This window comes from Chiloscyllium plagiosum, unplaced genomic scaffold (assembly GCF_037043375.1).
Source record: "Chiloscyllium plagiosum isolate Xiang-an unplaced genomic scaffold, Cpla_swu_hap1 HiC_scaffold_5, whole genome shotgun sequence".
Lineage (NCBI taxonomy): Eukaryota > Metazoa > Chordata > Chondrichthyes > Orectolobiformes > Hemiscylliidae > Chiloscyllium > Chiloscyllium plagiosum.
The window spans coordinates 5459159-5473589 of record NW_028270143.1 but is presented as its reverse complement, the minus strand read 5'-3'; the positions used below and the strand labels follow the sequence as shown (position 1 = coordinate 5473589).

General features: G+C 39.7%; 1 protein-coding gene across 7 annotated transcripts in view; it reads right to left on the bottom strand.

The window, feature by feature from the left end:
* The window catches only part of rbms3 (RNA binding motif, single stranded interacting protein), a 1382426-nt gene that overhangs the window by 31057 nt on the left and 1336938 nt on the right, over positions 1–14431 (bottom strand). For all 7 annotated transcript variants that reach the window (XM_087986936.1, XM_087986930.1, XM_087986932.1 and 4 more), the window contains one exon: positions 2658–2768. In XM_087986936.1, coding sequence (XP_087843062.1) covers positions 2658–2768 — 111 coding nt within the window. The remainder of the gene's footprint in view (positions 1–2657; positions 2769–14431) is intronic.

The following is a 14431-nucleotide window of genomic DNA, read 5'->3' as shown; positions in this document are numbered from 1 at the left end:
CAATCAACAGATTCAAGAAAGAAACAAGTACGTTCCACATGAAAAGCAGGATAAAGGGCTCTGGGAAGCAGATATGACAATGCAGTTGAGACCAGGATAAGATCAGCCATGATCATGTTGAACAGAGGAGTGGGCTCGAAGAGCTGGATTACCTACGCCGACTCCTAATTCCTATGTTCCTATGAACTTCCCTGGAGAATACTGTACTCCACTTTTGAAGAAAATGGGATAGATGTTTCCCTGGGGTGGAGGAGTCCAGAACTAGAGGGCATAGCTTTAGTTTGAGAGGGGAAAGATATAAAAGAGACCTAAGGGGCAACCTTTTCATGCAGAGAGTAGTACGTGCATGGAATGAGCTGCCAGAGGAAGTGATGGAGGCTGGTACAATTGCAACATTTAAGAGGCATCTGGATGGTATATTAACAAGAAGAGTTTAGAGAGATATGGGCCAAATGCTGGCAAATGGCTCGAGATTAGGTTAGAATATCTGGTCAGCATGGACGTGTTGGACTGAAGGGTCGACTTCCGTGCTGTACATCTTCATGATTCTATGACTCTAAGTGGAAATCTCATGCAGATTGCCACTTCAGTCCTTGCATTTTTTTTAAATTATGAAAGAAGAGCTCTACATTTCTGAGAGAAGATTCCAACCAGAACCCCCTCAGAAATACAGAGCTGTAATTTCATTCTGACACCTCTTTTGTGGCGCAGAACTGTCAGACGGAGGCAAACCATCAGCAGACATGATGTGTGGTGGAGTGAGAGTCAAGTAAACATGGCCAATCCTGGACCAGGAGCAGAGTGAATATGGTCATTGCTGGCCTGGGAACAGTGTGCCCACAATCATTGGAGCAGAGCAAAATAAACAGTCATTGTTGAAGTAGAAGCAGTGCAGATTGTAAACACTAAACCATGAATCAAGCAATAGTTACAATGATGGTGATTGATGAACATCAGTTGAACATCATGTCTCCATCTGCAGTTATTATTGCCCCTTTCCATACAGAGATTTTTGTGACAGGTATGAGCACACCTCTGTTGTTTGCGGAAACCCGAGTGTATCTCAGTGTGTATAAGGATACTTAAAGATGTTCTGAGTGTTAGTTTGGCAGAAATTTATCCTGTGGCCTGGTGGTAGCAGTCACTACTTCAACAGAAATCTCAACTTTTAGCTCGACTTCCTTCTTCAACTCTGTCCTCCAAAATGTTAAGATGAATTTCTTGACATTGCTTTCCTCCACTTGATTACAAAGACAGATGCCATGATAATATTCAACTTCAGCCAACTCAGAAAATTCGCCATTTGAACTAGCTATCCGTGGCACACTGTATTCAATTTTCCACCCACTGAATTCATTGGATTGTATCAGTTTGAAGGGGGGTGGGGGGCATCGGCTGATCCACTGCCACAGCTTTTCCACTCAAAAGAAGTTGAAAACAGCCCCTTCAAGTCTTCCGAATCTTATGGAGGGAACAGCGGTAAGGCCCACCATCATCTTCCACTCAGGCACATGAAAGGCCAGTGGCAACCAAGGAATGTAGGATGGATTATCCACCCACCAAGACCTGTCAGCCAATCAGAGGGAGGCAGCTCAATTGCTAAGTTCTATTGATTAGATTACCTACACTATGGAAACAGGCCCTTCGGCCCAACAAGTCCACACCGACCCTCTGAACAGTAAGCCCCCCAGGCCCATTCCCCTAGATTTACCCTTGACTAATATACCTAACACTGTGGGCAATTTAGCATGGCCAATTCATCTGTCATGCACATCTTTGGATTGTGGGAGGAAACCAGAGCACCCGGAGGAAACCCACGCAGACACGGGGAGAATGTGCAAACTCCACACAGACAGTCACCCGAGGCTGGAATCAAACCCGGGTCCATGCCACTGTGAGGCAGCAATGCTAACCACTGAGCCACCGTGCTGCCTCAGAAAACTCATGCACACAAAGTTAATGTTTGAATCCAGTGGTAAAGCAGTAGGTCATTTAAATGACAAACCTGCCCCACACGGGTTTCTTGTGCACTAGAGAATGCACTTGGCTTAGAGATCTAAGTTGGTTGGTTCCTGCTGGTTTCCTGATACACTGGCAGTTTGTACTTGCCAACCACAAAGAGACTCCCTGACCTGGAGTGATTACAACTCTTCCGCTTGTTTCCGTTGTCTCCTTGGACATAACAACGTGCATTTCTTAACACATCCCTTTAACAATGTCTTTATAATCATCCATCCACCTTTTGAATCTCTCTCTTTGTCCAAGCATTGTCCTAATATTTCCTTCTGTGACTTGGTGTCCAGTCATGTTTGATAATATTCCTGCGAATCACCTTTGGGATATTTTACTATGCTCACTGCTGCATAAGTGCAAGTTGTTTTTGTTGGTCCAACAAACAGTTTGGCTTTGCTTGTCTTGCTGTGTCTATACTAGTCTGTGAAAAATGGAGACTGGTCATGATAACTAATGAAGTGGCACTTTAGCTCATCTTTTATCATTAGTGCCTCAGGCAAAATCCAACTCGTAACTTCTTCCAAAAGTCTTAACTGTGTTCTATACAATATATTTTAAAATAATATTCCTCAAGTTAAAACCAACATATCTTATTAGAAGATGTAATGTTTCATATTGAAGTGACTTGATATCTCAGTACTCACTGTTCCTGCTGTGCCCAGTGACAGGTGGTTCATCTGCTGGGTCAAAGGTCCCATCATACTGGCTGGCTGCATGGACATAGTGTGGTCCATCGTGGGCGTTATCACAGCACCCTGGAAGAAATACAGCAATTCGCTTAAAAAGATAGCTTAACACATTGCCTCAAAGTTGAATGCAATCTTAGAAGTTTCCATTTTTAAAATGCCAGTTGACAATTATCAGTTAAAACAGATTCTGGGAATCAGGTTGACCGAGTTCTAGTTATGGTTCATGACGTTATTGTTGATAACTGTAAGGTCCATCCTTCTGCTTCTGATGTAATGTGATCATTCCAGGTGCAACATTAATCAGTCTTCTGTCAAATAACTCATGATAAAGCCTGCAATAGTGATGATACAATCTCCCATCCTCTTCGGTGACAAGGACATGTACAGGGATAGCTAGCATCTGAATTAGAAGCATATACAGCCAGAAAATTTGAGCTAAAGTAGAAAAGCATCCCCAATAAAGAACGAAAATAGTCTTGGGCTTATACAGAAGCTGTACATGATTAGATGCAAGTATGATGCTCGGAAGCCATTTCAAGTCTGTAACCTAAAACCATGCTATAGTGGATGGGTCTAAGATCCACCCTTCTGCCATTGGTTAATTGTAATTATTGCAGCAGTAATATGAAGGTCAAGCAGACAGACAGAATTTAAAACAAAGATGATTTATTCCACTGGCATGAAATCCTTATAAATGTCACAGATAAGAGGAAGAGGAATTAAGTTATTCTGAGTGGTTCTCTTCCATCCAAAACAGAGGCAACTATTGTTCTTTTCACATTGTCTTCTGTCTTTTAAAAACAACTTCTGTCTTTTAAAAACAGCTTCCCTAATTTCTGTTTGTAAAATCAAATACAGAGTGATCCTCAGCAGTTTTCTGGGTTAAAGCAAATTTGGGTTAAAACAAACTAGGTTTTCTTACTGCATTTCATGTGGGGATGGTTCATACACACGCACACACACACACACACTCACGCTGCATCCAAGAAACAAAGAAAAAGCAAAGGAGAAAAGGTAAACATTACAAATTGCTTAAAATTCAATCTATCATTTTCCAGCCTCAAATCTATTGACTAAGATTAGTTCATGTGAATTAGAGAGTCCAGAAAGTAAATGTACAGCTGATGTTCTTTCAGACCGTTTTGCGAAGTCCCCTTTCATAGGTGCTCAGACACTGTTGAATTGCTGGTGAAAATGTTAACTGACAATTAGCTGACTTCATATGTAAAATATGAGTTTCTTTTCAGAAAAGCATTCTGAGTGATATTTAGACCAAAGGCAGGTATTTAGACAAGCATGGAGCTGTTTACAATTCTACAGTTATAAGCAGACAGACGAACAAAACATAAAGCTACAAAGTTCAAGATGACATTTGAGGACTCGTCTACTGAAGTAGTACGGGCTGAGGTTAGAAACAGGAAAGGAGAGGTCATGCTGTTGGGAGTTTTCTATAGGCCTCTGAATAGTTCCAAAGACGCAGTGGAAAGTATAGCAAAGACGATTCTGATAAAGAGCAGGAGTGACAGGGTAGTTGTTATGGAGGAGTTTAACTTTCCAAATATTGACTGGGAATACTATAGTTCAGGAAACTGAGATGGATCAGTTTTTGTCCAATGTGTGCAGGAGGGTTTCCTGACACAGTATGTAGGCAGGCCAACAAGGAGTGAGGCTACATTAGATTTGGCACTGGGTTATGAACCCGGCCAGGTGTTAGATTTGGAGGTAAGTGAGCACTTTGGTGATAGTGACCACAATTCAGTTACGTTTACTTTAGCAATGGAAAGGGATAGGTATATACCTCAGGGCAAGGAAACTGCAGGGGATGGGCACAATTGAAATGTGGAGCTTATTCAAGGACCAGCTTCCCTGTCAGGCAGGGAAGAAGTGGTCGGGCGCGGGAGCCGTGGTTTAAAAGGAAGTTGAATCTCTTGTCAAGAGGAAGAAGGCGGCTTATGTTAGGAAGAGATGTGAAGGTTCAGTTAGGGCGCTTGAGAGTTACAAGTTAGCCAGGAAAGACCTAAAGAGAGAGCTAAGAAGAACCAGGAGGGGACATGAGAAGTCGTTGGCAGATAGGATCAAGAAAAACCCTAAGATGTTCTATAGGTATATCAGGAATAAAAGAATGACGAGAGTAAGATAAGGGCCAAAGAAGGATAGTAATGAGCAGTTGTACGTGGAGTCAGTGGAGATAGGGGAAGTACTAAATGAATATTTTCTGTCAGTATTCACACTGGAAAAATACAATGTTGTCACGGAGAATACTAAGATACAGGCTACTACACTAGATGGGATTGAGATGCATAAGGAGGAGGTTTAAGCAATTCTGGAAAGTGTGAAAATAAATAAGTCCCCTGGGCCGGATGGGATTTATCCAAGGATTCCCTGGGAAGCCAGGGAGGAGATTGCCGAGCCTTTGGCTTTGGTCTTTATGTCGTCATTATCTACAGAAATAGTGCCAGAAGACTAGAGGAAAGCAAATGTTGTTCACTTTTTAAAGAAGGGGATTAGAGACAACCCTGGTAATTATAGACCAGTGAGCCTTATTTTGGTTGTGGGTAAAGTATTGGAAAAGGTTATAAGAGATAGGATTTATGATCATCTAGAAAGGAATACGTTGATTAGGGATAGTCAGCATGGTTTTGTGAAGGGTAGGCCGAGCCTCACAAACCTTATTGAATTCTTTGAGAAGCTGACCAAACAGGTGGATAAGGATAAAACAGTTGATGTGGTGTTTCTGGATTTCAGTAAGGCACTTGATAACGTTCCCCATGGTTAGCCATTGACTAAAATATGGAGGCATGGGATTGAGGGTGATTTAGTGGTTTGGATCAGAAATTGGCTAGCTAAAAGAAGACAGAGGGTGGTGGTTGATGAGAAATGTTCATCCTGGAGTTCAGTTACTAGTGGTGAACCGCAAGGTGCTGTTTTGGTCCCACTGCTGTTTGTCATTTTTATAAATGACCTGGATGAGGGGTAGAAGATGGTTTATTAAATTTGCGGATTACACTAAGGTCCGTAGAGTTGTGGATAGTGCGAAAGGATATTGTAAGTTACAGAGGGTCACAGATAAGCTGCAGAGCTGGGCTGAGAGGTGGCAAATGGAGTTTAATGCGGAAAAGTGTGACGTGATTCACTTTTGAAGGAGTATCAGGAACGTAGAATACTGGGCTAATGGTAAGATTCTTGGTAGTGTAGATGAACAGAAAGATCTCAGTGTCTGTGTACACAGATCCCTGAAATGCCACTCAGGTTGGAAGGGTTGTTAAGATGGCATATGGTGTGTTAGCTTTTATTAGTTGAGGGATTGAGTTTTAGAACCATGAGGTCATGTTGCAGCTGTACAAATCTCTGGTGCGGCCGCACTTACAGTGTTGCATACAGTTTTGGTCACCACATTATAGGAAGGATGTGAAAGCTATGGAAAGGGTTCAGAGGAGATTTACTAGGATGTTGCCTGGTATGGAGGGAAAGTCTTATGAGGAAAGGTTGAGGGACTTGAGGCTGTTTTCATGAGAGAAAAGGTTGAGAGGTGACTTAATTGAGACATCTAAGATAATCAGAGGGTTAGATAGGGTGGACAGTGAGAGCCTTTTTCCTCGGATGGTGATTGCTAGGATGAGGGAGCATAGCTTTAAACTGAGGGGTGGTAGATATAGGACAGATATCAGAGGTAGGTTTTTATTCAGAGAGTAGTAGGGACGTGGAACGCACTGCCTGCAACATTGGTAGACTTGCCAACTTTAATGGTATTTAAATGGTCGTTGGATGGACAAGTGGACGAAAATGGAATAGTGTCGGGTTAGATGGGCTTCAGGTTGGTTTCACAAGTCTGCACAACATCATGGGCTCTAATGTTCTATGTCTGTGATTTGAACAAACCAGCAGTTCCAGTTATGTGATTGGAACTTCAAATTAAGACAGTCACTGGATTGGGTGGATTTGATGACCCCTCATCAGAAACCACTGTATTTTGTAGCAGATAACTGTAGAGTTATTTGCATGAAGTTAAGCAATAATAGGTATTGACAGTCTCCTTTGCTCAGAACTGAGTGAGGTAGACACCTCATCTACTAATCTTTTGTGTTGGTGTAGCTGGAATGTTAGAGTCCAGGAGGTGAAGAGTTCACATGTCTCCTGGCAATTGCTGGACATTTGTGAAGCAGTCCACTTGCTTGTTCTGTGTTCGAAAGCAGCCATTATAAAATCCGGCACGAGTCCATTAAGAAAAAAAAATTGGCTTTTTTTCCAAAAAAACCCTCTCTTCTTTCCTCTCTGGTTACCATAAGATCTAGGTGTTAACATAGAGGAATAAGCAAATTCCAAAGGATATTTACAGATGATGCATTGCACTAAGCTAGAGATCATTGAGACTTTACTTTCCGATCTCTAAACAGCGGAGTATCAGATTTCATTGGCAGAGCATTGATTACTAGTTTCCCAATTCTACACAACCCAGATTACCTTGTTTCCTCAACATAAATTTGAGTATTCGAGAACAGGAGAAGGGATGACTCGCTGCAACTGTACAGGACCTTAGTGAATCCCACCTGGAGAACTGTGTGCAGTTTTAGTCTCCTTATCTGAGGAAGTCTGTCCTGGCTGTGCAAGGAGTGCAATGAAAGTTTACCAGAACCATTCCTGGGCTGGCTTTACTGACATGTAAGAGAGACTGGATTGGTTAGGACTACTGGTCGTTCTGCTATAAAGTGTGTTTTGTTAACATAAATTCGCTGTAACATGATTGACAAATTGGGGACACTGTTTCTAACTTTTAAGATGATTTTTCTATATGTAGGGGTTGCACAAGAACGCAATCATCACGTTATAGAAGAACTAGCTGTATATTCACTGGCATTTAGAAGAACGAGGAGGGTGTCATAGAAATCTACAAAAGTTGAACAAGACTAGACAGAGTAAACACAGGAAGGATGTTCCCAATGATCAGGCTGTTCAGAAGCAGGGGTTACTGTCTAGGATACAGAGTAGGCCATTTAGAACTGAGATAGAGAGATATTTCTTCAACTTGATAGTGATGAGCCTGTGACACAGAAAGCAGCTGAGGCCAAAACGCTGACTGTTTTCAAGAAGACATTATATATAGTTCTTAGGGTAAAGGGATCAAAGCAAATGGAGAACAAGGTACTGAGTTGGATAATCAGAATTATCATATTGAATTTCGGAGCGGGCTCAAAAGGCCAAATGGTCTCCACCATCTCCTGTTTTCTATGTTTCTATGATGAAAACTGTGCTGACATTCAGGATAAACATCAATGTTGAGCCAGACAATGAAGTGATATTTTTCTGAAGTTGATGGTGAAATGGCACAGCTTTGAGATATTCACATTTACACCTACGTGTGCCATTATGTGAAGTCCCTGTATCTTTTACTCATTCATTGCAATTTGCCTCACCATTATTTGTACAACAAAATATGGCTCAGTGGAACATTGCAGGGTAATTCCACCTGAAACTCTAAATGTAGATGAAAGAAAAATTCAACAGCTGTTAGGCTTCAAACAGATCCTCACTGAAACCTCACAAGCAGAAGTTTTTAATTATTAACATAAAAGAACTAGATGTGCTTTTTAAGCATTTTATGAAAGCTGTCAATTCTTATGTTTACATATCATTTCAATGCATAGAAGCCAATGCTGAAGCCATTTAAACACATTAATTTTGTTTTCCAATTTGAGAAGAAAGGAATTGATTTATCATTGTGATAAAGAGATATAAAGTCAAAGCTTCTTGATAAGAATTACTAAATAACCTTGACTGTGCATTGGAAACCAATTGAAGAGATAGATTTGATGGTTGTTGTCTTTTCCCTAGGATGGGGAATTTCAAGACAAGGGGACACATTTTTAAGGGAAGAGGAGAGAGATTTAAAAGAGACATAAGCAGCAAACGTTTTACACAGAGGGCGGTTCGTGTGTGAATTGAACTTCCTGACAAAGTGGTGGATGTGTGTATAATTACAATGTTTAAAAGACATTTGGATAGATACATGAACAGGAAAGGTTTGGAGGGATATGGGCTAGGAGCAGGCAAGTGGGACTAGCTTAGTTTGGAATTATGTTCGGTATTGACTGGTTGGACCGAAGGGTCTGTCTCCATGTTGTATGACTCTATGACTCTTATCAGTCGGGTTCGCAGTCTGATTCATTTGCGACAAATTACACTTATTCCAGATTCAGGGTTCTGCTCTTTACAGACAAACAGAATAAGTCCATACATTGCACCTTATTCACAGAGGAAAGAGCAATTGAGACAGCAATCTAGATGCAACACATTGACCAAGCAGAGTTAACTTGCCGGCTTTAACTTGCTTGCAGAGTTAACACACAGTTTTCCTAGCCATATCGGAAATTAAAGACAGTACTCTAATGTACTTCATCCACAGAAGAATCCATACACTAAACAAACAGTTCTTCCTAGCCATATCGGAAATTAAAGACACTACCTATCGCATTTCCAACGTCCCTCCCCCAAGTCCCTCCTCCCTACCTTTTATCTTAGCCTGCTGGACACACTTTCCTCATTCCTGAAGAAGGGCTCATGCCCGAAACGTCGATTCTCCTGCTCCTTGGATGCTGCCTGACCTGCTGCGCTTTTCCAGCATTTTCTGCTTTGAACTAAACCCATTAAATAAACCAATTAATATTTGCAGCTGCTTCTCCCTGCTAACCTCAGTCCAACTGATCAGCATTCTCTTCTCATTCTACAGAAATTGTTGCTTCATTTTTAAGAAGTTGCTTTATTTCAATCCTGATGAGTGTAAGTTAAAAAGCTGTAAGTTAAAAAGCTTTAAATTCATGTCTCTTTTTAGCAATGTTTAAATTCTCTATTACCAAATATTTATAATGAATACTTTTCTAGTTTTTGGTCATAGTAATTATATTCATTTGTATTTTCTAGCAATCAAATAACATTTTAGGTCATATACATCTGAGTTCTTTCGCAAAGAAAGAGTATATTATTGAGCTTAATGAAGGAATACAATCTGTCCAGACATTGCTAACAAAAACCTTTCAATCTCAGTTACAAACGTTAACCAGCAAATGGGAGGTTCAAAGATTTTACTGAGGGAATATATGTTAGTTATATTCTGGACATAAATTATATGGTTATGGTTTCGGAATTATTTTGTAGCTTTTGGCTTAAATTCTTCATTATCATTTATTTTGAAGAGGTGACTGACAACAGCATCAACAAATGTTTGGAACTAAAATCCTGACAGCTAATAGTGTTCTCTGAGAAAGAAATGTCTATTAAAAGAATAATACCATAAAATACATCAAAAGACATTCACAAGAGTTACTAACTCCCAAATTAACAATTGAGAGAAAGTTGTTAACGTTGCTGTAATGCACAATAGCTGTAGACTACTGAGAAATACATTATGTAACATATTATGCTGCAATGTTTTGAGTTTAAATCCCACTCCAGGTTTGAGTGTAAAGATCCAGTTGACAGTGCAGTGCTGTGCTAAGGGAGTGTTTTTTGAACAACTTGAAACCCAGGCCCCATCTACCTGCATGGGCGCATGTGAAAAAGATCCAATTATATTATTTCAAAGTGGTTCCTGACTAGTATTTATCCCTTAATCAACATCATAAAAAACAAAATAAGCTAAGTGACTATCAGATTGTAGGAGTTTACTCTGTGCCACATAACAATTGCATTCTTGCCCTACAATAGTAATTACACTTCATTGGTAAGCGTTTGGAAAAGTCTGGGATATTATTGGATGGATTCAACAGCATTGGAAATAACATGAAAAGAATTACATGGACCATTATTTGACCAGATCATAGCAGAAGCCATCTCCAGTGTGCTATCGGACCTTTTGCTGACTTCTGTAGACAGGCAGGAGGCTGGAAGAACACAGCAAGCTAGACAGCATCAGGAGGTGGAGAAGTCAATATTACAAGTATAACCCTTCTTCAGGACTGGGGGTGGGGCTGAGGGGAGCTGCAGATAAAGGGGGGCATGTGGTGGAGGGTTTTGGGTGGGGAGTGGGGTGAAGTGATGAGGTGGCGATGGACTTCTGTGAAGAACAGTTTATCTGTGACATGTCACTGGTATGTGTTTCCCTTGAAATACAGTGTGCATGGCACAGGGGGATAATTTTCTGGAGAGAGGTGACCTTGAAGAACAGGGGAGATGGGGTCCCAGCAGGAGGTCATATCTGTCCAATGTAATCAGAGAGCAATTCTCCAAACTGAACTTTATTGAGGGACAATGTAGAAAATGCCTTCACTGAAGACACTGACACTGAAAACTGACCTGCTGCAGCCACATCTATAACCTAGAAGCAGAGTGACAACTACATTCCAGCAGCTGAGAAAGCAACTGTTCCTTTGTCTCTTTTACGTGTCACCTCACAATTATCAGATCCTTTTTATTATAGTGCATTCCAGCCAGAAGGGTGCAGGGGAGAAAAGTTGAAGTCTAAGACACATGCCACAAGTCACTTGTTTCCAGAAAAACCAAATTCTTTAACTCTCTTTAAAATAGGAAAGAAGCATTGGATTCCTTTAGGCATTTTTGTATAGCCAGTAACTTATTACTTTTGAAAAGTTTCTCCGAAGCAAAAATGATGTGCATGCATGAGCATATATATTTATTTGTGAGGAGATAAGGGTAAAGGAAAGAAACTGTATGTAAGTTCCCTGTGGACACTGTCACTGTGACATGAGCCAGAAAGCATATGCGTGACTAACTCTATATCCACAGTTTATCAAGTCATGCTCTCAGTGGATAACTAAGGGAGGCTCATTGTTGGCAGCAATGATTAATCTGGACTGCTCACAAAGACAAGGGAGGTCTGCCTTGCCTTTTGAAGATTTACAATAGAAATAAAAATTCTTGTTGGCAACAAGATTGAGTGCAGATGTGCAGACTGTCTATACTTTCTGTTTGAATCACTAACGTGAGTACTGACCAGCTAGAGACAAACTAAATCTTAATTTACTTTTTATCTCCATGGAAAATAGAAATTAGCTTGAGTGCTTCAAAGTATTCCAACATTATTTCAGACACAATTGTTATCTGGGGCAACTTTTCTCATCGGCAGTTCTCTAGATTGGAACTGTGAAAGATATTTGCAATAATTGTTCATCACAATTACTTGCTCCATTCATTAATATTTCAAATTTAGGTCAGTCCGAGATCTGAGAACTACTCTTTAACCTATGTAGACATATTTCCTGTTGCAGTCATAGTTTGAACACTGATAATAGATAACAGTGAGAGACTCACAATACCCGAAGGATCATTTGTAAATATGTTTCAGATTTAGGTTTTCCTGAAACATTGGAAGGGACCAAGAGAAAATCACACATAATTGCTCCAGAAATTTCCAGCAGGCTGTTTGACATAATCTTGCCTCTAGATAATTACAGTGATTAGATAGGCATCACTAGCATCAATTGTGGGATATAAAAATTAACCATTTTAAGAGCAGCAATGGATTTAAAGCATTATCATGAAAAACAGCTTTTAATTTGGGATTATTACTTCAAAGATGCAAGAGGTAAGACATCCTCTATGGTCCTTCCTATCACACAAACTCAAATAATTATACGTGACTTAGGAAATTCAGAGATATGTTCTGCAGATGTATTATGACAGTGGAAAGGCTTATATTTAGTGAGCTGAAAATCTCCTCCAGTATGCACAGAGCTTTATGGGAAGCATTGTGTTCTTAAATAGCCTTACCCAAGAGAGGCATATGTCTTCATTTTCTACCTGAGTAATAAATCTATCTTTACATCCATCTGTCCACTTACTGTATCCATCTAATTTTCCATAGACGTGTTCACCTTTAAAAGACAGTTATGGTAACTATTTGGTGGATCCTCAGTTGTTTCTTGCAGTAGTGAGATTTCCGCTACTTTCTTTGACTCCCAGACTCCATGTGAATTATGTGAATGTTTAAACATTCCAGAATCCCAAAATTAAAGAAGCAATGTTAGTAGGTGGAGGTGAATTAAATATTCGATCAGAACAGGAGAAAAAGACGAACTGACAAAAATCCCCTGAAATCAATCTAGAAAGTTGTACTGTGAATGGGTTTTAAGCTTCCAATAACCGAGGGAGATGAATGAACAACACATGAAATATGAATAGCAAAAAAAAAGTTTATATTGCAAACATTCTGACAGCTGCATAGAACTGAGAACATTTTCATTCGTGCACCACAGAAAGAAAAAAAGGTGTAAATTCACCTGCCCTCACCTCTTTCTCAGATGTGACTTGACACCTTCAGAATGGAGCAGAGGCAAGACAATCTGATGCAACACAGAACAGTATGGAAGAGCATTTTCTTTTTAAAGTACATGTTCACAGCCTTGACACACCCAGGTCTCTTGTGGAAATGTTCACAGGTAATCGAGAATGTTGCAAATGGGAGGGTGAATGACTAAGGTTCCGATTACCATTAATTAATAATTCACTAAGTTTGATTTCCTCAATTTCATTATTAATTTTCTAACTAGAGCTAATTAAATTTTACAAAATCCACACAGTACATTTTCGAAATCAGGCACTCTTTCCATAACATGAATAATTAAATTCACTCTCAACTTAATAGCTAACTTCACCTCTTGTCATTTTGTCCCTGAGCAATGCCGCGGAGCTTAACTGGGACATAAATAAAAACTGTTTTAGTTTTAAACAATTGTGTTTATTACTAAAGCACTCTGACCAAGACAGAAGACAGAAACCTATTCCCTATTACGCTGAAAGGTGGTGTCATATTTGTACTTGATTTATGTTGAAATTACGTGAAAATTGGGGCCTGAATTCTGCATTAATTACGATCCAAAAAAAACCTCATGGCTTTAATGATTGAGTCACTTCCTCTGTATTTAAAAACCAGTGTAAATTGTACCGTGTTTCTCTGAAAATATCACTGTTCTCCCTCTGGCATCCTCTAATAAATTTATTTTTCACATTGTGGAAGGCATTCTTTGAGACAGCTTAAAAATAAAAATCAATTGCCTTCAGAGAAAAAAAACATTTTTGAAAAGGAGCTTATTATTTCTTATGGTGAGGAGATTATTCTTTAACTGAATAGAGAAGGAACTTCTTGAAAAAAACTTAATATCCAGGTACGAGTGAATTAGCTTTCAACTTGGATAAATAATACTAACCAGGATTAGTACCAGACTCGAAACAAATCCTGCAACTGTTATCAATATTCTATTCTTTTCAAGTTCATCATTTCTGTTACATAGATTTTCAAGATCAATGAATGAGAAAGATATAATTTCTATCCTGCATCACTACGTGACAACTGTCACTGCATGTGTATCTTCATGAATAATAAACGTGCAAACACGGAGGAATGCTTCAGTGATTTGGATGAATTTACTGCTAAGCGAAGCTTTTCTTCTCTCATTACTATGTAGGGTCTTTTACATCCATTTGAATAAGCAGACAGGCTATGATTTACTGGCTCGACTGAAAGAGGGCAATGCAGCATTCCCTTAGCACTGCAGTGAAAGGTCAGATTAGTTTATTTTGTCAAATCATGAAATTGGAAATTGAAGCCATGACTTTCAGATTCAGGGATAGCAGTGCAAACATTCAACCAAAACTGAACGACAGGAGACTTCACACTTGCTAGTGTAGTCCTGCAAAGTTTTTTTGTTGTGGTCAGTGTTAACTTTTGTTACAATTAATTAGTGTCTTTTTTTTGTACAATTCAATTGAATTTCCAAAAT